We start from the raw sequence: 22604 nt of genomic DNA on the forward strand, positions 1-22604 counted from the left end.
CGGACACTGTCAGCGGAAATTGTCAAAACTGTATAAATTCCATTTCGTTCGGGGGGGGGGGGGCGGTAGATGCCTGGAAGAAACTCTGGCTTTGATTGGGTAATAAGCCCTATGCAGAATGTTCTGTTTGGGCTTTGCTTAGGTAAATGGCGTTATGCTGAGTGGTAAGTTTTTGTTGCTGTAATGTGTGATGTGCAGTATGTTATACTTGTCTTTGCTAGCTAAATTAGCCGGACGACAGCATCCAATGTTTGGGCTGTGCTCGAGTGATTAGATTATGAAGAGCTTTATTTAGGTTGGTAGACAGACATGAAGGAATTGTATCAGTAACAAAGGCAAAGGTAGTGCATAAAAGCACCCCCGCGTCCATCAATGAAGGTTAAGTGCTCAAAAGCTTACATTTTTGTCTACAAGGTCAATGTAAAATTACGATACCAGGATGTGAGGCTATAATTGTATTTGTAGATTATATATATATATATATATATATATATATATATATATATATATATATATATATATATATATATATATATATATATATATATATATATATATATATATATATATACATACACACACACACACACACATATATATATATATATATATATATATATATATATATATAGTTAAAAATCTTTAAAATAATTCGGATTATATTGTAATGAGGGGGTTTGGTTGTGTGGAGAGGAGGGGGCGGTGGTAAACAAGTTGCACTTCGCTATCTGTGAATTAGAAATGAGTTACTTTAAGAACTGTCTAGACTTTGCATAAATACATTCAAACACAAATCATTCATAATTTGAAGTCACGGTGAGTGAGAGTAGTTATACAGTGAGTTCAGAATTTACCACTTTGATTCAGAGGTCATCCATAGATGACGTCACGATTTTTAAAAAGTCCTCATCCTCACCCATTGCATTAAAAAGCCAGAACCTTAAAATGACGTCAAACCTCAGCTCACAACCCCCTCCCCTCAAAATTGCAGTTTTTGAACCCTCCTTTTTTGACACACAGCGACACCAACCCTCCTTCCCAGGAGTGACGTCGTTTATGGACCACCCCTTTACGGACTACTGTTTGATTTGATCGGGCCAGTAGCAAAAGGCTGTTACCGTAAAATGGATGTGTATGGGCTTATGTGAGAAAAGTATCCAGAGATAAGAACACGTCTGTTGATGTCACGGTCATGTGATGTAAACACTGTCGGCCTTGACCTCATTGTCGTCCTCTCCGTGATTTATAGAAGAGGGATGGGGCGGCTTTGACATTTATGCCGCAGCCACTGAAACAACCACTAAACAAACCCGTAAACTCCTAAACCCACTGACTGCACTTCTAATAATGATGTGTGACTTACTTCTGACTAAGTTCCCATGTTTCCCCCAGGAGTAAAGGGCTGCAGCTATACCTCCCCACCGGACTCTGTTTTGGCCAGCTCTCTTTAGTTAAGCCCACGTAAGCCCTTGCCTCTCTTCCCACAGTCCTCAAGGATTGGTTAGACCGCCCTATATCAAGGTTTCTTTCAGAAATTTTTTTTCCTAGAGAGGGGGAGTGTGGGAACTTTAAAATCTCCTAGCACTAAAAGCTTCCAGTCTCAACCCGCAAAAAATGACTGAAAGAAACTCTACCAACTCTTCTGTTCCGCTGAATGTTCAAATCCAATGCCTGCCTGGCGATGTTTTTTTTTCATGAGGTGATTTAGTCGGTTTGCCTATGTCATCATTGGTAACATACAAAGCTACTCATCCTCCCCTGTGCCTGTACCATAACTATAACTCAACCTTAAACAAATCCTGAAAAAGAAAAGAAGCTCGTAACATTTACAGCCCATTAAACTGTACAAAAAAAAACAAGCTGTAAAGGTGTCCATATACCTCTAAAATATCAATAAATAAACCTAACTAGGCCTCTGATATCTAATTCAAGGGAAACAAAAAATATGGCCTCAAGTCTCACAATTCTGACATACAGAGGCTCTACACTATTTTAAATAACTACTTAAGTGAAGAGACGAAATTTTACTTCGGTGAATCCTCCAAAATTTTTTTATTATCAGACGGCATTCAATAAACCTTGTAGATGTTTTTTACTTAATCAGGGGACAAAACTGAGTAATACGAATTTCATAACTAATATAAAAAGAGTTAGGTCCCTTAATATCTGTTGGCCATTATTAGTAACGGGTGTTTAAATTAAATAAAACGCTTTTGTAAATAATTATAAGTATTTCTTTTACAGTTTTACAGCTGTACTGAATATTGATGATTCATGGTCTATGGCGTTTTTTACGATACTAGATCTAGTAGCCAAGCCTATAAGGATATTTGTTATGTAATATGTTTGACTACCTCTTTCTGTTCTTGCATCGACAAAGACATTATTTCAATTGTTTGAGATCAACGTAATTTAGATCTTACTGTACGCTTATGATTTAAAATTGTGATTTTATTAATTGTATGCCTAATAATATTTTTTTTTTCGTTATAGCGAACCAGTTTCACAAACGGGATAGCTTTTTTACTGCTCGACTTCTCCAGCTTTTTAATAAACTTTGTTTTAGACTGCTACAGATTTTACCACACCTGATATATTCACAAATAATATAAATGTGAATAGAAACATGCGACTTATTCTCGATACTTTTGGTTGTTCTTTGAATTTGCCTGAATGATTGAAGAATGTCTTCACGTATAATAATTAAACAGTTACCAAAAGATGTAAGAACTCGAGTATTACGAAAATTTGTGTGATCATTTTTTTTTACTCACGGCAAATTAATTATTAATAATATTTTATTAAGACGGGTTTGAACTTTCTTTGGTGAATGTGCATTGCAAAATGAAACTGGTTGGTGGGGTTCAGTAGCTGCAAAAACGGACCAAAAAGGAAACACTGTATGCCTACCAATTAGATCTACTAATTAAAACCTTCCTCAGCAGATGATAATTACTATTAATTACCTACCATTTTCAGTTTTTTAAATTAAGAAAAAATAGTCAGCCATATTCATATGACATATTTTGTTTAGCAATGGGCCTCGCCCTTGTTAGTGAGATTTGCTAACTAATTAATTAATAAAGTAATAGCTAATATTATGCCTATTTGTAATGAATATTAATTAAGAGACAGCAGAAGTTTAACTCTTTCTATACCAGAGGCGTTTCCACCTCCTGACAACATTATTTCCGTGACCCAATTTTTTTACACACCCCTCACCTACTTAAACAATTATAGCTCGTATGTTTATCTAACCAGATTTATGTATCATATCTCAAAATGAACAGAAATGAAATGTCTATAGTAGTAAATAAAGATAATTGTGAGTTATTTTTAAAAATGTAGGTTTTTTACATGTTAAATGACTTGTTAAAAGAAACAAACACTATCGGTGTCGAGCCGTACCTTGCGGCTCATGGGACGGATTGAGTTAAAGTAAAGTTTATGTTTCTAGGATGGTATGCTAGTGTGTGAGTTTAAAATTGTTTCTGTCAATTTCAAAATAAAACAACACATTGTTAAACATTAATTATATTAGTAGCTTGTATTAACTGGAGATTTTCTAATAAAATACATTTATACAATTACAGATAACAAAAGATCGTCTTGTTGCACACATTTTGAAAATCTGTCCCAATGTAGAAGTAACAGACTGTAACCTCAAGTACACTCGTGATGGAGTTTTTAGAAAGTTTGCCTTCGTCGGCTTCAACAGTACAGACCAGGGTGATGCTGTGCAGAAAAAATTAAATGGAACATTTATTCGAACCACTAAAATTCTGGTATGCTTTCAGTAAATAAAATAAATGGTTTGAATTTTAAGAAGGCCTGAAAAAAAATTCAGAGATGTTTAAATATTTGTCTTTATACAAAATTTTATTGCACTGTTGTTTGAAAATGTGATATTCTACTATTTTAGAGCTAATAGCATTTTTGATATGTTGCTCCTTTTGCTGTTTATTTTTGCATGCTGATAAATCTGTGGGTTTTTGACTCTTAGACTTCTGGTCTTTTCAGCCAACATTATCTCTTATTCAGATCAAAATCTTTATCGTTTCTAACTATCTGTAACCTAACTACTTTTATAGGGTTGAAATGGGTTGCATTAGTTTTTGTTTTAACACCAGACTATATTTATGCCAGGTTGATAAAGCAACAGATATAGGGGACTCAAAGATTAAAGTATGGAGCAAATACTCCTTACAGAAGAACAGCCAATCATCAACAACAAAGTCAGCTGAAAAACCTGCGGCCACCTCAAATCCTGTTGAAAAACCTAATGAAGAGGTAGAATATTTACAATTTTAGTTTCTTATGTGCGTTATTTCTATTTTGTTAAGTTGACCCTTTATTATTATTTTAATGTTCCCAGGAGAAAACTCCAGCTAAAGAAGAAAAACCTCCAGCTCGCACAGGGTTCGTACTGAAGATGAAAGGACTTTCAGGATTCTACACCGAGGTGAGTAGGTATAAACATAGCTGCTGTGCTGATATTAAAAGATGTAGATTTTTAATATGTGGATATGTCTAAACATAGTCTAAAACAAAATCAGTACAGTATGTTCGGCAAATAGATTATTTTTAATAAAATTGATTAATGTTGTTTAAAAAAATGTTTAAAGTTAAATTCTATTTTATCTCCATTGAATGTTTAATTATGAAGATTTTTTCTATCATTTAAGTATTGATATAGAATATAATACTAAATGAGTTGGAGTTACACATTTTTTAAAATGACTGAATATGATTTTTCACCCCTGTTTATTCTGAACTTTATCTTTCTGCTTGAACTCATAAAGTTTGTATATTTTTTTTCCATCAGAAAAGTATCAAAGAATTTTTCAAACCAATCAAATTAAAAGCCGTTAGAATTCCCAGAAATGCTCAGAAGAAACCAATTGGTAGGTTCTCTGTGATACACTTATTCTGACAAATATAACAATATTAAAATGTACATAAGTAAAAGACATTTCTTTGACCAAAATATGTGTTAAATCTAGTTTTAATTATACATTTTTTTTACTATTGTTTGTGTATTTGTATCGATTTCGATTATTTTTCTTTTTGTAACATTTATTTGATAAAATGTTTATATTGTTTTGTAAAATTCCAAATTTTAACTTTCAGGTGTGGCATATGTTGAATTGCCATCAGAAAAAGAGCTGGAACTCGCCATGGGAAGGAACAAAAATTTTATAAGTAAGTGACTTAATACCAGGGGCTGGCAGAATATTTTTTTAAGTTGTTCAATCTTCCTTAAAATTATTTTTATAGCTGCAACGGAAAATTAAAAGTTCTGATAAATTTTGTTTTTAGTATTCCTTAAACTTTTACTCTGTTGTTTTGGTTCACCTAATCATCCACTAACTACAGTCACATTGTCCATGTGTTAATGTTCCAGATGGTAAAAAAGTATTTTTAAAGAAATCAACAGAGGAGTTGGAACCTGAGACAAAGTTACCTGCCCCTCCCCCTTGGGAGTTGAAGGTCAGTCTAATTACTGAGAAAACTGCAGTCTTTTTTTTTTTGTTTACCAATGTTTACAAAACTCTTTTTGATATTAGAATTTTTTTCTGAACATTTGAAAATCATTTTGAAATTTTTATTGTTAAATGTTTTAGAATTGTTCATTATCCTAATAGCATAATTTTAAAATCCTTGTCGGAAACCATATACTTTTGTCTGAATATGTATATAAAAAACACTTAAATTTCCATAGTAACGCTTAAATTTTTTAATTTATTGTACAGTAGTGTCATATTAAATAAAAGACGGTAATTTTTTTCTGTCTTTCCATCCATTTTTTTAGTAAGTTTTTTTTATTTTACAATTATTCTGGGCTAACAAACTTATTTTTTCCATCAGGCCAAAGAGTCAAGCCTACAAGAAGTAGAGAGCATTGCAGAGGTGAGTAGCCCTGATACTCTTTTGAGTTCTATCACTAGTCATTAAGTAACAAATAGATGCATAACAAGATGTGTCTTGCTGGAAACTAAACAGTATGGGCTTGCAGTTGTTTATGTTATCAGCTGGAGTGTTTTGAATAGTTATGCCTGGTCATCTTTGCAAGATACTAGTTGCAACTAAATTATGGCACTGGCCACAAAGTCCTTTACATTCTGCTAGCATAGAAACAAATGAGGTGGTTTCTGCTTTAGTTGTACCTTTTAAATTAGTTAAACATTGAAATACTTTTGAAATAATTTCTTTTATTTCCTCTCCATGTAGTCTAACAAATGGGGTGATTTCTACTCAACTTGCACCTTAAAATGAGTTAAACATTGAAATAGTTTTAAAATAATTCTTCTTATTTCCTCTCCATGCAGTCTAGCATTACTTGTACCTTAAAACGAGTTAAATGTTGAAATACTTTTAAAAATACTTTCTCTTATTTCCTCTCCACACAGTCTGGTCGTTTATTTGTTCGCAATCTCTGGTTTGGTGTGACAGAGGAGGAACTGGAAGAGTTATTTGGGAAATTTGGTCAGTGACGTCAAATTATTCTGTTCACACGAATACTCACAAAATATTTTAAAATGTAATCAAGTTAATCCATACTGAAACATAATTTTTAATGTGAATAAATGAATCCAATTAAACACAAATATTTTTTTAATAATAAAATTCATCCAAATTGACATCTCGAAATCTAAAGTAATGTATACAAATTGACACATTTTTAAAAATGTATCAAAGTTCTATGGAAATCAACACATAATTATTTTGAAATAATATTTATTAAAAAATAAAATAAAATGTATCCAGTCACATAAAAATACTTCTAATACGTCGAAATCATCCAAAGAGACTAAAAACATTAAACATTTATGTACATATTTCAACACATTTTGTATGTGTGTCTTCAGGTCCTTTGACAGAAGTTGTCCTTCCAGTTGACCCACTCACCAAAAAGGTCAAAGGTTTCGCACATGTTGTGTTTGTGTTCCCTGAACATGCACTCAAGGCCTTCACAGAACTGGACTACACCAGTTTACATGGCCGTCTGCTTCACATCCTGCCCGGCAGGGAGGTCAAGGAGGAGAGTGAATCCTCAGGTTAGTGTCTGCTAGAGCAGGGGTCAGGTTAGTGTACATTACGGCAAGGGTCAGGTTAGTGTACTGTGTACACTAGGGCAGGGGTCAGGTTAGTGTACACTAGGGCAGGGGTCAGGTTAGTGTACACTAGGGCAGGGGTCAGGTTAGTGTCCACTAGAGCAGGGGTCAGGTTAGTGTCCACTAGAGCAGGGGTCAGGTTAGTGTCCACTAGAGCAGGGGTCAGGTTAGTGTCCACTAGAGCAGGGGTCAGGTTAGTGTCCACTAGGGCAGGGGTCAGGTTAGTGTCCACTAGAGCAGGGGTCAGGTTAGTGTCCACTAGAGCAGGGGTCAGGTTAGTGTCCACTAGAGCAGGGGTCAAGTTAGTGTCTGCTAGAGCAGGGGTCAGGTTGGTGTCCACTAGAGCAGGGGTCAGGTTAGTGTCCGCTAGAGCAGGGGTCAGGCTAGTGTCTACTAGAGCAGGGGTCAGGTTAGTGTCCGCTAGAGCAGGGGTCAGGTTAGTGTCCACTAGGGCAGGGGTCAGGCTAGTGTCTGCTAGAGCAGGGGTCAGGTTAGTGTCCGCTAGAGCAGGGGTCAGGTTAGTGTCCACTAGAGCAGGGGTCAGGTTAGTGTCCACTAGAGCAGGGGTCAGGTTAGTGTCCACTAGAGCAGGGGTGAGGTTAGTGTCCACTAGGGCAGGGGTCAGATTAGTGTCCACTAGAGCAGGGGTCACCTGCTAGAATGGGTCAGGTTAGTGTCCACTAGAGCAGGGGTCAGGTTAGTGTCCACTAGGGCAGGGGTCAGGTTAGTGTCCACTAGAGCGGGGGTCACCTGCTAGAATGGGTCAGGTTAGTGTCCATGGGGCCACCTTGTTGCAGCTCCAGTGAGTTTTTTAATCCATTCTTTATCAAAACATTGAAGCGGATACTTCCCAAATAAACAAGTATTACATGTCAACATTCTATACACCATATGCCCGTTAACTTTCTAAGTGAGCATCAATAGGTGCAACTAAATTTTGGTCACATGGCATGGCAATGGCCACAAAGTCTTTTACATTCTGGAAAAACCACCCAAGATTGCAGTTCATTAATTTCAGAGTTTCTCTCTTAGACAGGTTGTTGTCCCCATTTTTTAAAAATTTAAACTATGTACATAAAACTGGAGAAACTGAAGTAGATTAGAAAGTTTTAAGCAATGGAGCTTAAAAAAAAGTAAAAGAACTGCAGCTACTAAAATAACTCAGACCATCAAATTGTATAACATATTCTGTACTCTACAACATGTAAAAAACGCATTTCCTGTAAAAAAATCATCACGTTTATTTCCAAAGTATAATTTAATTTGTGAATTTTTTTTTCTTTATTTTAGAAAAATCTTCGTACAAAAAAAAGAAAGATTTGCAGCAAAAGTCAAATAATGCAAGGTACAGTAATTGTTGACTTATTCTTGTTATTTACCATTTTGTTAATCATCCAATGGTAATATGAATAACGTATGAACGTATGAATAAAGTAAGGCAAAATATTTGGATCAGTTAGATGAAATCAGTTGTAGTTTCTTGTTATAGTATACACACAGGGATGTGACTTTTCCGAATTTTAGCGGAAATCCGATTTTTCCGTTTTAGTTGCGATTTTCCTCCGCTGATTTAATTTTCGCCGAATTTTTCCGCCGAGTTTCATTTTTTGTCGATTTTTTACGAAGTTTTAAAAATTAGGAAAAAAACGGAAATGTCTTCTACGGAAAGGGCCGACATGCTCATTCCACTTATTCGTATTTAAATCGACAACTACTGTACTTAGGTCAAACGGACACGCGAATATGTGCATTTCTTTTCTATTGGTCGATTGCGCTAGGTCTGACGGTGCTAGATCAAGATTAAATGTAGATTAAGATTCGGAATTTCGGCGGACTTTCGAATTTTTCAAAGCACACTTTTTTAGTCAAAATTTTCCGCTATTTTCAGTTAACTAATTATCAAAAACACGGGAAAAGGTAATCTAAAATAATGCAGTTATTCAAATGAAACTTACATCTCTTAAGCCTGGTAAGCTAGCTATCGATATAGCCTAATTTACCTATCGGTATTTTAACCCGCCTAAATCTAGAGTTTCTCTCTGATTCTATTTTATTTCGCAATCTCAAATTAAAATTGAAATCCTTGCAAAAGGTGACTATGAGGACTAACCCGCCCCACCTCGTAGTAACGTGGTTCTTGTGACCTCACCTTGACCGCAAGTACGTGTTTGGTACTGCTTGTGGAAAAAAAAAAATGACGTCACAGTCAATTTCAAATAGCTGTTCCTGCAATACGAATGCTGCGTAGGCCTACAGATTAAAAAAATAATACTAAACTCAACGTGACTACGACCGTGTCTTGTTTGTGGAAGAAAAAATACGTTCAGACTGTGGGGGGGAGTCTGGCTTTTGTAGTAGAGAGGGGAGGTAAATAGCGTAAAAAAACGTGGATGACACCTAACAATTTACAGCTATTCCAAAAAAAACATAAATATCGATGTGGTTTGGCTATCATTATGATTAACTTTGGTTCACACGTCAGACCATTTCTAATTTAAGCTAACCTGGTCCATTTCATTTTTCCATCACATGAACCTAAAACTTTCAAATTCTAACTTTTTATCTTAATCTAGGGTCTTTACAGTTGAAGACAAATATTTTTACCAATCCAATCTTTAAAAGAATATGTATTATTATTAGGCATTAGGCCCCCTATTTAAAAATTGAAAACAGGAGTAGGCCTACATCTAGAATCTACACTAGATTAGTACAGTTTAAATTAGCTTGATGGTAAAATAAAACTTAATTGCTACTTTTGTTACATTGTAATTTTTAAAAAAGTTGTTTATAAGGTAAACATTAAATTGCAATTAGACAAGACTTTCAATGTTATTTTAGAGTAACATAGACTTCTTGTATTTAAAATATTAACTTCATTAAACAATTAATTAGTACAGTAACAGTATGAAGCTGCTTAACCGCGATAAAAAGTAGATAAAACATATTGAGTTATTATCCGAAGAAAATTTCCTAATTTTTTTTCTTGGTCTGGTCACATCCCTGATACACAGATACTGAATGAATATTTGTGACATTATATGCTGAATTCTTTAATTTTATTTTTTTACTAGTGGCTAGCCATTAATTATTTTCTTGGTTAAAATAAGTGACTGTTACACATAAAATACATCGAATTATTTAATTTATTCATGTCACAAGTGTTTGGCCACTAATATTTTGCCTGGTTCAAATTACTGACATTACTAGCTGAATGAACTTGTTTTTCTAAACCATCAGTCTTTACCTATACATTTTTTGCCTTATTGAAATTGTAAACACATCTCACCTCACCAATGTAGTTCTCACCTCACCAATGTATTCCCCACCTCACCAATATATTCCTGACCTCACCAATATATTCCTGACCTCACCAATGTATTTCTCACCTCACCAATATATTCCTTACCTCACCAATATATTCCTTACCTCACCAATGTATTCCTGACCTCACCAATATATTCCTGACCTCACCAATATATTCCTTACCTCACCAATGTATTCCTCACCTCACCAATATATTCCTCACCTCACCAATATATTCCTCACCTCGCCAATATATTCCTCACCTCGCCAATATATTCCTTACCTCGCCAATGTATTTCTCACCTCACCAATGTATCCATCACCTCACCAATGTAGTTCTCACCTCACCAATGTATCCATCACCTCACCAATGTATCCATCACCTCACCAATGTATCCATCACCTCACCAATGTATTCATCACCTCACCAATGTATCCATCACCTCACCAATGTATCCATCACCTCACCAATGTATCCATCACCTCACCATTGTATCCATCACCTCACCAATGTATCCATCACCTCACCAATGTATCCATCACCTCACCAATGTATCCATCACCTCACCAATGTATCCATCACCTCACCAATGTATCCATCACCTCACCAATATATTCCTCACCTCACCAATATATTCCTCACCCTGACCTCACCAATGTATTTCTCCAGCTCACACAACTGGAACGCCCTGTTCCTGGGCGCCAACGCAGTGGCTGATGCCATGGCACAGAAGTATCACACAGACAAAAGTAATATTCTAGATGACGTAAGTCTCTGTTTTATTTATATAGTGGAACCTCGCTTTGAAAGTAATTTTGTCTTTCTTCAAGATGCCACACTGTTGTGGTTAATTCTTTGCCTGTCTTATGCCACTTTTATAATTATGATATTTATGTCCTGTATGACACCATTTTTATAATTATGATATTTATGTCCTGTATGACACCATTTTTATAATTATGATATTTATGTCCTGTAGGACACCAGAGGCAGTGTTGGAGTCAGGCTGGCTTTGGGTGAGACACAAATCATCAACGAGACCAGGGAATTTCTCATTTCTAACGGAGTGGCTCTAGACAGCTTTAGTCAGGTCAGTAGCTCTAGACAGCTTTAGTCAGGTCAGTAGCTCTAGACAGTCAGGTCAGTAGCTCTAGACAGTCAGGTCAGTAGCTCTAGACAGCTTTAGTCAGGTCAGTAGCTCTAGACAGTCAGGTCAGTAGCTCTAGACAGCTTTAGTCAGGTCAGTAGCTCTAGACAGTCAGGTCAGTAGCTCTAGACAGCTTTAGTCAGGTCAGTAGCTCTAGACAGTCAGGTCAGTAGCTCTAGACAGCTTTAGTCAGGTCAGTAGCTCTAGACAGTCAGGTCAGTAGCTCTAGACAGCTTTAGTCAGGTCAGTAGCTCTAGACAGTCAGGTCAGTAGCTCTAGACAGTCAGGTCAGTAGCTCTAGACAGTCAGGTCAGTGGCTCTAGACAGCTTTAGTCAGGTCAGTAGCTCTAGACAGTCAGGTCAGTAGCTCTAGACAGTCAGGTCAGTAGCTTTAGACAGCTTTAGTCAGGTCAGTAGCTCTAGACAGTCAGGTCAGTAGCTCTAGACAGTCAGGTCAGTAGCTCTAGACAGTCAGGTCAGTAGCTCTAGACAGTCAGGTCAGTGGCTCTAGACAGTCAGGTCAGTAGCTCTAGACAGGTCAGTAGCTCTAGACAGTCAGGTCAGTAGCTCTAGACAGTCAGGTCAGTGGCTCTAGACAGTCAGGTCAGTAGCTCTAGACAGTCAGGTCAGTAGCTCTAAACAGGTTAGTAGCTCTAGACAGTCAGGTCAGTAGCTCTAGACAGTCAGGTCAGTGGCTCTAGACAGTCAGGTCAGTAGCTCTAGACAGTCAGGTCAGTAGCTCTAGACAGCTTTAGTCAGGTCAGTAGCTCTAGACAGTCAGGTCAGTAGCTCTAGACAGTCAGGTCAGTAGCTCTAGACAGCTTTAGTCAGGTCAGTAGCTCTAGACAGTCAGGTCAGTAGCTCTAGACAGTCAGGTCAGTGGCTCTAGACAGTCAGGTCAGTAGCTCTAGACAGTCAGGTCAGTAGCTCTAGACAGTCAGGTCAGTAGCTCTAGACAGTCAGGTCAGTAGCTCTAGACAGTCAGGTCAGTAGCTCTAGACAGTCAGGTCAGTAGCTCTAGACAGTCAGGTCAGTAGCTCTAGACAGTCAGGTCAGTGGCTCTAGACAGTCAGGTCAGTAGCTCTAGACAGGTCAGAGGCTCTAGACAGTCAGGTCAGTAGCTCTAGACAGTCAGGTCAGTAGCTCTAGACAGTCAGGTCAGTAGCTCTAGACAGTCAGGTCAGTAGCTCTAGACAGTCAGGTCAGTAGCTCTAGACAGTCAGGTCAGTAGCTCTAGACAGTCAGGTCAGTAGCTCTAGACAGTCAGGTCAGTAGCTCTAGACAGTCAGGTCAGTAGCTCTAGACAGTCAGGTCAGTAGCTCTAGACAGTCAGGTCAGTAGCTCTAGACAGTCAGGTCAGTAGCTCTAGACAGTCAGGTCAGTAGCTCTAGACAGTCAGGTCAGTAGCTCTCGACAGTCAGGTCAGTGGCTCTAGACAGTCAGGTCAGTAGCTCTAGACAGTCAGGTCAGTAGCTCTAGACAGTCAGGTCAGTAGCTCTAGACAGTCAGGTCAGTAGCTCTAGACAGTCAGGTCAGTAGCTCTAGACAGTCAGGTCAGTGCTTCTAGACAGTCAGGTCAGTAGCTCTAGACAGTCAGGTCAGTAGCTCTAGACAGTCAGGTCAGTAGCTCTAGACAGTCAGGTCAGTAGCTCTAGACAGTCAGGTCAGTAGCTCTAGACAGTCAGGTCAGTAGCTCTAGACAGTCAGGTCAGTAGCTCTAGACAGTCAGGTCAGTAGCTCTAGACAGTCAGGTCAGTGGCTCTAGACAGTCAGGTCAGTAGCTCTAGACAGTCAGGTCAGTAGCTCTAGACAGTCAGGTCAGTAGCTCTAGACAGTCAGGTCAGTGGCTCTAGACAGTCAGGTCAGTAGCTCTAGACAGTCAGGTCAGTAGCTCTAGACAGCTTTAGTCAGGTCAGTAGCTCTAGACAGCTTTAGTCAGGTCAGTAGCTCTAGACAGCTTTAGTCAGGTCAGTAGCTTTAGATAGCTTTAGTCAGGTCAGTAGCTCTAGACAGCCAGGTCAGTAGCTCTAGACAGTCAGGTCAGTAGCTTTAAAGACAACTTTATTCATGTCAATAGCTCCAATAGTTTCCGTCAAGTCAAGTAACTAAGACAGCTACCATCAACAACTTCCTGATACTGACTCTCCCCCAATACAACAAACTCCACAACCTGCTTTATCAACCCACCACCACCTGTCCATAACCATTGAACTTTTGTCTCTCTATACCAGGCCGCAGGGGCCAGAAGCAAGACGGTCATCCTGGTGAAAAACTTGCCCCTGGGGGTGACCACGGATGAACTGAGAGACATATTCAACAAGTACGGGTCAGTGAACCGCGTCGTCCTGCCCCCCACCGGCATCACGGCCATTGTTGAGTACCTGGAGCCATCAGAGGCCAGACAAGGTTTCATGAAGCTCAACTTCTCCAAGGTGAGAACTGTACTCATAGCTGTTTAAAGCATGTTAGCTACTGCAGACAATAACAGCTCAGCTGTTGTTGTCTGTGTAGCTATGGCAGACAATAGCTGTTGTAAGTCTGTGTAGCTATGGCAGACATTTGTTCATGAAGCTCAACTTCTCCAAGGTGAGAACTGTACTTCTTAGCTGTTGTAAGTCTGTGTAGCTATGGCAGACATTTGTTCATGAAGCTCAACTTCTCCAAGGTGAGAACTGTACTTCTTAGCTGTTGTAAGTCTTTTTAGCTATGGCAGACAATAGCTGTTGTAAGTCTGTGTAGCTATGGCAGACAATAGCTGTTGTAAGTCTGTGTAGCTATGGTAGACAATAGCTGTTGTAAGTCTGTGTAGCTATGGCAGACAATAGCTGTTGTAAGTCTGTGTAGCTATGGTAGACAATAGCTGCCTAAACTCTGTGTAGCTATGGCAGACAATAGCTGTTGTAAGTCTGTGTAGCTATAGTAGACAATAGCTGTTGTAAGTCTGTGTAGCTATGGCAGACAATAGCTGTTGTAAGTCTGTGTAGCTATGGTAGACAATAGCTGCCTAAACTCTGTGTAGCTATGTCTGACAATAGCTGTTGAGAATATGAAAATGACATGTAACACAAGCTTTTGTACAAGTCACTTTGTTGGTAAATTTTAAATCTGCTCTTCAAAAGTGTTCATTTGGTGTTTCACTAGTCATGTAAGCTAGAAACTGTATATTTAATGTCAGGCTAGTCTATAGTGCCAGAAACTATAGTGCTTATGTTGTCTCCATTAGCCAATTAATTAAAGCTAATCTGTACATTTAATGTCAGGCTAGTTTATAGCTTTTAGGTTGTCTCCATTAGCCAGTTAATTAAAGCTATTCTGTACATTTAATGTCATGGTAGTCTATAGTGCTAGATACTATAGTGCTTATGTTGTCTCCATTAACCAGCGGTATTCTGTACATTTAATGTCATGGTAGTCCATAGTGCTAGAAACTATAGTGCTTATGTTGTCTCCATTAGCCAGTCAATTAAAGCTATTCTGTACATTTAATGTCTGGATAGTCCATAGTGCTTGAAACTATAATGCTTATGTTGTCTCCATTACCCAACCAATCTTGATGCAAACCTCATCCCCATTTCTCTGTATTTCAGTTTCGCTCCATTCCCCTCTACCTGGAGTGGGCCCCCATGACTGTATTTGTCAAACCTGCAGCGCCCAGTCAGGAGAAGAAAGAAGACAACTCAGAGGAGGGTGGCAGGGAGGAAGAAAAGAAAGCCACGTCTAGTCAGGAGGAGAAAACAGAAGAGGTAAATCACAGTTTTAGTTCTCTGGGTGAGGTGAGTGTGGGATGTTCCTGATTCTACCTCATCTTTTCATCTATGCATATTTTTATAACTAGCATATCTCATCACCAATGTTCCCTCTTAGCTGCGCTGCCGCACAATAGTTTTGAGCTGCTGCGCAGTGATTTTGTAAAATAAATATATCCTTGTATAAGACTTTTAGAACAGCGCACACAAAAAATAAATTTTGCACACTAGCTTTTCCCCCTTAGAGGGAATATTGCTCATCACATGTACATAAAACCAAACCTTACTCATATTTCTAGTCCCTGCATTGAATTCGTCAACATGATAATTAATCATTTTTAATTTAAATTTAATTCCTGTTTTTGTGTGTTATTTTTATTAATATTTATGTTACCAGTTTTATAACTATTTTGACGTTAACAAATAAATATTTACCATCAAACTAATATCGTCCAACTAATTTCTTCCAGAAAGCTAATGATGAGGAAGTTCCTGAAGAGGAGGCCACTATTTTTGTTAAAAACTTGAACTTCTCCACAACAGATGAACAGCTATTAGAGGTGAGTTCTCATAACAAACTTTTCAAAGTTTAATTGTTGATATAATCTTTAATTATTTTTTTATGGCCGGTCATTCAAAAATATGTTCCCTTTTCTTTTACCAGCTATTTTGTCTCAGGTTTGTGGACTAAAGTTTTTTATCCGTTCAATTAACATAGGAACAATAATTGAAGTTTGTTTTACAATTTTTTCTCAGCATTTCAAAGCAATAGGCAACATTTATTCAGCCACAGTGTCTAAGAAAAAAGATGCCAAAAAGCCAGGTTTGTTTGTTCTATTTACTTCATGCTATCAACTTTTACACCTCATCTCTATTGTCCATTTTACTGTTATCATCTTTTTTTTGTCCAATTAAATTATCATCTTTTTAGGCCACATCCAAATTGGCCAATTTACTGTTAACATTTTAGACCATATCTATATTGTCCAATATACTGTTATCATTTTAGACCATATCTATATTGTCCAATATGCTGTTATCATATTAGACCATATCTATATTGTCCAATATACTGTTATCATTTTAGACCATATCTATATTGTCCAATATACTGTTATCATTTTAGATAATATCTATATTGTCCAATATACTGTTATCATTTTAGACCATATCTATATTGTCCAATATACTGTTATCATTTTAGACCATATCTATATTGTCCAATATTCTGTTATCATTTTAGACCATATCTGTATTGTCCAATATACTGTTATCATTTTAGACCATATCTATATTGTCCAATATACTGTTATCATTTTAGACCATATCTATATTGTCCAATATGCTGTTATCATTTTAGATAATATCTATATTGTCCAATATGCTGTTATCATTTTAGATAATATCTATATTGTCCAATATGCTGTTATCATTTTAGATAATATCTATATTGTCCAATATACTGTTATCATCATTGTAAAAAAATGTTTTGTCCAATTTGATTGTTACTGTTTTCATCAAAGTTCAAACCTTTATACAATAGACTAATTATTTAGACCAAATCATTATGGTCCAATTTACTGTTTAGGTCTCCACTTTACTGTCCAATTTGTTATGCGTGTTTTTATTTATCAACACATCTACGGTATCTGACTCTGACTAAAAATGATTTTTTCATTGAATTTGTTCAGGTGAACTCCTGTCCATGGGCTATGGTTTTGTTCAGTTCATGAAGAAAACAGACGCGAAAGAAGCCTTGAAACAGCTACAGAACTCGATGTTGGATGGTCACAATCTGGAACTAAAGATCTCAAACAGGACGTCACAGTGAGTGGACCCTATTTTATATGTTGTTTGTATGTTTATGTGTCTGTGTGTTGTTTTAGTAGTGGTTGGGTGTTTACTTATTTTTTATACTAGTTTTTATAGTGTTTGTATGTTAATTTACTGTATTGCTATAAATTTTAAATATTTATTTACACTACCCATGTATTTATTCATATAGTTTGTTTATTTATTGTGTGCGTGTTTTTTTTTATATTGTACATAAGTCAATTATCAAGTGATATTGCATTGGTTTATTTTGTCAAGTGAATGACATTTAACCTTTGAACTATATTTAACCTTTCCCCAGTCAGGTCACAGGTCGTCAGAAACAGGCAGAAACCAAACAGAAATCCACCAAAATTTTGGTCAGGAATATTCCATTTGAAGCCAAGAAAAAAGAAATTGAAGAGTTATTCAAGTGAGTGGCATAGCAATCAAAGTTCTCTAGCTGTAAGTGGCATAGCAATCAAAGTTCTCTGGCTGTAAGTGGCATAGCAATCAAAGTTCTCTAGGTGTAAGTGGCATAGCAATCAAAGTTCTCTGGCTGTAAGTGGCATAACAGTCAAAGTTCTCTAACTGTAAGTGGCATAGCAAACAAAGTTCTCTGGCTGTAAGTGGCATAGCAATCAAAGTTCTCTAGCTGTAAGTGGCATAGCAATCAAAGTTCTCTAGGTGTAAGTGGCATAGCAATCAAAGTTCTCTAGCTGTAAGTGGCATAGCAATCAAAGTTCTCTAGCTGTAAGTGGCCTAGCAATCAAAGTTCTCTAACTGTAAGTGGCATAGCAATCAAAGTTCTCTTACTGTAAGTGGCATAGCAATCAAAGTTCTCTAGGTGTAAGTGGCATAGCAATCAAAGTTCTCTGGCTGTAAGTGGCATAGCAGTCAAAGTTCTCTAACTGTAAGTGGCATAGCAAACAAAGTTCTCTGGCTGTAAGTGGCATAGCAATCAAAGTTCTCTAGCTGTAAGTGGCATAGCAATCAAAGTTCTCTGGCTGTAAACATGCTTCAAATTCAAAGCATCTCTCACAGAAGTCACTCTGTGGTAACTTTGGCTTGTGGCCTCACCTACTGCAAGAGTTTACAATCTCATTGTCCCTGTGCCTCCATTTGAAAACCCCCAAATATATGTGATCTGAGTATGTAGCCCACACTGGACATGCTGATACTAAATCAATGATAAAGTAATCATTGTTGAAAAAGGTAGAATTAAAGTGAATTGGTTTATTGTCTGGGTAAAGTGAAACATAAATGGAGCTGATATAAGGTGAGAGGGGGGTGTGCTAGGTGGCTCTTTGCTTTGCAATGGTAATAATAATGATATCAAATTAACTTTTTTTTTGGTCTAGCTGCATTTAAAAACTACAAGTTAATTACATCACCCAATCAAATTAAAATCTAGCTGCATTTTTAAAATCTAGAGAGATTTTACATAAACTTTTGTGTTCAACAAGTCGGTTCCAACCAGCAAATTCATGAAACTTGAACTTTCTGATGTCAACAAATAGAAGTTTTACACAGCTGATAGTTTTCTAATTCGACTAGAGTCAAATAATAATTGTATGTTTTATGAAGTACAAAGGTTAATACCATCATGTAATAAGCATAACACTCATGGTCAATAAACAACAATTTCCATTTTTTTTCTTCTTTAGTAAGTTTGTCAGTATTTTTAAACAGTTTTGTTGGGAAAAAAACATAGGTTAACTCCCCTAGTTATTTTGTATACTATACATGGGAAGTAGCCAACACAGATGCTAAACAATTCTTGCTGCAATCCATTTCCTTTAACATAACACATCAGTATGGAGAATATTGCCTCCATTACGCTACTGGGAAGTTAAATAAACACTAGGGGGATGGCAACTAGGTATATAGATATCATGTTTAATCAATTTATAAATGTTTACATTTTTTAAGTAGAATCTAGTAGAAAAAAGAATTACGCACTAAATGAACTGCAAATGATGTGTGTATAATAGTGTGGAACATTAGTACTTTGAAAAGAAAAACATATTAATTTTCCAAGAGTGAAAAAAATAATCTAATTAAGTATTGTTTTATGTTACAATATATATCTTCAAGTCTTGACCTATGTAAAAAGTCCGGTCCGGTAGAAGAGTATGACAGACGATACACAGAGGAATCAAGTTAAAAATAAATTTTATATGCGTTTTTTTTTCTTTTTCTTTTTAGAAATCGGAAATAGCATAAAGTACTACTATCAGTCACCAGTAATGACTCAAAACTTTGATAGAAAAAAGAGAATTATATCTTTTATTTATATGAATGTGAAGTTGTGTTTACCAGTCATAAACAGTAGGCTACTCAAGTTATAGGCTTTTGAAAAACTAAAAGTAGAATAAGTTTCACTTCCTGTTACCAGAAATCACTGAAAAGTTGATACAGAACTACAAATTTGATATGATATTTATATATGTTATTTCCTCAACCTAGCTGTAATGGTACTCCTCAATGTACCAATGTAGTGATTGTGTTGGTACATTTTTGTACAAATGTTTGTGTTCATAATTAACCATCTTTGTAACATTTGTACTTGTGATTTTTTTTTTTAATTTGTACATTTTGTACATATGTTTATACATGCATAAAATATGTTTGGATAAGTTGATACATGTTTGTAAAGATGTTTGTACCCAATGTGTATTTCTAACCATTTTTATAAAGATGTTTGTATTCATGTTTGTAGCCCAAGTTTGTAAAGATGTATGTACCCAATGTTTTTCTAAACCATGTTTGTACCCATGTTTTGCAGGGTGTTTGGTGAACTGAAGTTTGTACGTCTGCCCAAGAAACTGGGAGGGACAGGCCCACACAGGGGCTTTGCTTTTGTTGACTTTGTCACTAAGGAAGATGCCAAGGTAGGCGGGCTGATTGCTTGATTGGCAGTTCTCTCAGACAACAGCATCATTGTCTGCCTTTAATTGTTTTTTTACACGCCAGCACAACACACCCATATAGCACATCTCTATTATACGCACTCTACATATTTATTATTAAACACCTATATCACACAGTTGTATTATACAACAGCCCTACATACATATATTACACCTCTGTATTCTACAATTGCATTACAACTATATTACACCTCTGTATTCTACAATTGCATTACCACTATACTACACCTCTGTATTCTACAATTGCATTACACCTATATTACACCTCTGTATTCTACAATTGCATTACACTTATATTACACCTCTGTATTCTACATTGCATTACACCTATATTATTACACCTCTGTATTCTACAATTGCATTACACCTATATTACACCTCTGTATTCTACAATTGCATTACACCTATATTACACCTCTGTATTCTACAATTGCATTACACCTATAATACACCTCTGTATTCTTCAATTGCATTACACCTATATTACACCTCTGTATTCTACAATTGCATTACACCTATATTACACCTCTGTATTCTACAATTGCATTACACCTCTGTATTCTACAATTGCATTACACCTATATTACACCTCTGTATTCAACAATTGCAAGACACCTATATTACACCTCTGTATTCTACAATTGCATTACACCTATATTACACCTCTGTATTCTACAATTGCATTACACCTATATTACACCTCTGTATTCTACAATTGCATTACACCTATATTACACCTCTGTATTCTACAATTACATTACACCTATATTACACCTCTGTATTCTACTATTACATTACAGAGAGCTTTCAGCGCCCTCTGTCATTCTACTCATCTTTACGGGCGTCGCCTGGTTCTGGAGTGGGCAGAGGTGGAGGAGAGCCTGGACGACCTCAGGAGGAAAACTGCCCAGCATTTTAGTGATGGTAGGTGGATGGTAGGTTTAGTGATGGTAAGTTTGGTGATGGTAGGTGGATGGTAGGTTTAGTGATGTCAAGTGGATGGTAGGTTTTAGTGCTGGTAGGTGGTTGGTCAGTTTAGTGATGGTAGGTTTAGTGGTGGTAAGTGGAGGTAAGGTTTAGTGATGGTAGGTTGATGGTAGGTTTAGTGATGTCAAGTGGATGGTAGGTTTTAGTGCTGGTAGGTGGTTGGTCAGGTTTAGTGATGGTAGGTTTAGTGATGGTAAGTGGATGGTAGGTTTGGTGATGGTAAGTGGATGGTAGGTTTGGTGATGGTAAGTGGATGGTAGGTTAAGTGCTGGTAGGTGGATGGTCAGTTTTGTAATGGTAGTTGGATGGTTTTGTGGATGGTAGTTGGATGGTCAGTTTCATGATGGTAAGTGGGTGGTAGGTTTAATGATGGTAGGTGTATGGTCAGTGTTGTGATTTTTTTACTGTTATGATGGTTATTGCCCCTATCAAAGTATGAAGCAAATAGTCCTAACTGAAAAAGATAATCAAAATGACTGGATAAAGAAAATCAATTTTGTTTCAGATGGGCCAAAAAGAAAAGTCACAAAATCAAGTTTACTGGAGGAGTTACAATCATAAACAACCTGACATTACATATGAAATAATTTTACCACACAACTAAGCTGTTTGTTGCATTAATTTTTAATGTATGTAGTGTTGTCTTTTTTCTTACTCAGACATGCAAGCTACTTTGGTGTTGGCTGGATGTGTGAGGGGGGGGGGGTGAGTTGGAGTCTCAAACTTATGTATCTATTTCATAAAAATTTTAAGATTGTATAATTTTAGTTTTCAAGACACATAGAAGGGGTCCGCATGGTCGGGCCAGTAAAGCTTATGGATGGTATACTGAAAAGTCCCAAGTTCAAACCCCCAAAAAAAAGGGGCTTGATAGCTGGGGACAGCAACCCACCTAGGAGAGACAACTCCAAAATCAAACTGCTGCCTTGTAGTTTATTTTTGGGTTGACAATAAAAAGCTGGGTCAAGACAGAGTCAACAGCTATATGGTGCATAACATGCTGCGTATGGTACATAACATGTTGCCATATGGTGCATAACATGTTGCGTATGGTACATAACATGTGTATGGTACATAACATGTTGCGTATGGTACATAACATGCGTATGGTACATAACATGTTGCGTATGGTACATAACATGTTGCCATATGGTGCATAACATGTTGCGTATGGTACAAAGCATGTTGCCATATGGTGCATACAGTAGCGGGGGGGGGGGGGACATATGTCCCCGGACGCCGACCTTAGGGGGCGCCAAAATGGGTTAAAAAAAATAAATTGAAAGGTTGAGGGGGGTGCAAATTGAAAGTTTGAGGGGGGTGCAAATCGAAAGTTTGAGGGGGGGGGGGTGCAAATCGACAATGTTGCCATATGGTGCATAACATGTTGCGTATGGTGCATAACATGTTGTGTATGGTGCATAACATGTTGCCATATGGTGCATCATATGGTGCATAACATGTTGCGTATGGTGCATAACATGTTGCCATATGGTGCATAACATGTTGCGTATGGTGCATAACATGTTGCGTATGGTACAAAGCATGTTGCCATATGGT

The 22604-nt window shown here is 37.1% G+C and overlaps 1 protein-coding gene across 1 annotated transcript; it reads left to right on the forward strand.

The window, feature by feature from the left end:
- Nucleotides 1–2584: 2584 nt before the first annotated feature.
- Nucleotides 2585–21639, forward strand: LOC131933606 (putative RNA-binding protein 19). The gene is made up of 22 exons (XM_059290301.1): nucleotides 2585–2723; nucleotides 3594–3785; nucleotides 4147–4290; nucleotides 4376–4462; nucleotides 4826–4904; nucleotides 5131–5202; nucleotides 5405–5490; nucleotides 5869–5910; nucleotides 6411–6486; nucleotides 6870–7058; nucleotides 8406–8460; nucleotides 11089–11185; nucleotides 11399–11509; nucleotides 13798–13998; nucleotides 15154–15309; nucleotides 15783–15872; nucleotides 16069–16135; nucleotides 17004–17139; nucleotides 17447–17557; nucleotides 19913–20018; nucleotides 20858–20981; nucleotides 21550–21639. Exons 1-22 carry the CDS (start codon nucleotides 2685–2687, stop codon nucleotides 21603–21605), a joined length of 2316 nt encoding a protein of 771 aa, XP_059146284.1. The 5' UTR covers nucleotides 2585–2684; the 3' UTR covers nucleotides 21606–21639.
- The last annotated feature ends 965 nt before the right edge of the window (nucleotides 21640–22604 follow it).

The sequence above is a fragment of the Physella acuta genome, unplaced genomic scaffold (assembly GCF_028476545.2).
Source record: "Physella acuta isolate Inbredline_101_S28 unplaced genomic scaffold, ASM2847654v3 ptg002575l, whole genome shotgun sequence".
Taxonomy (NCBI): domain Eukaryota; kingdom Metazoa; phylum Mollusca; class Gastropoda; family Physidae; genus Physella; species Physella acuta.

Bases quoted from the DNA above. Each gene is read 5' to 3' on its own strand.
- LOC131933606 (XM_059290301.1), top strand. From the start codon at position 2,685: ATGTCTTCACGTATAATAATTAAACAGTTACCAAAAGAT. The intron at 6,487-6,869 runs GTCAGTGACGTC...GTGTGTCTTCAG, and splicing joins AGAGTTATTTGGGAAATTTG to GTCCTTTGACAGAAGTTGTC. The intron at 15,873-16,068 runs GTGAGTTCTCAT...ATTTTTTCTCAG, and splicing joins CAGATGAACAGCTATTAGAG to CATTTCAAAGCAATAGGCAA.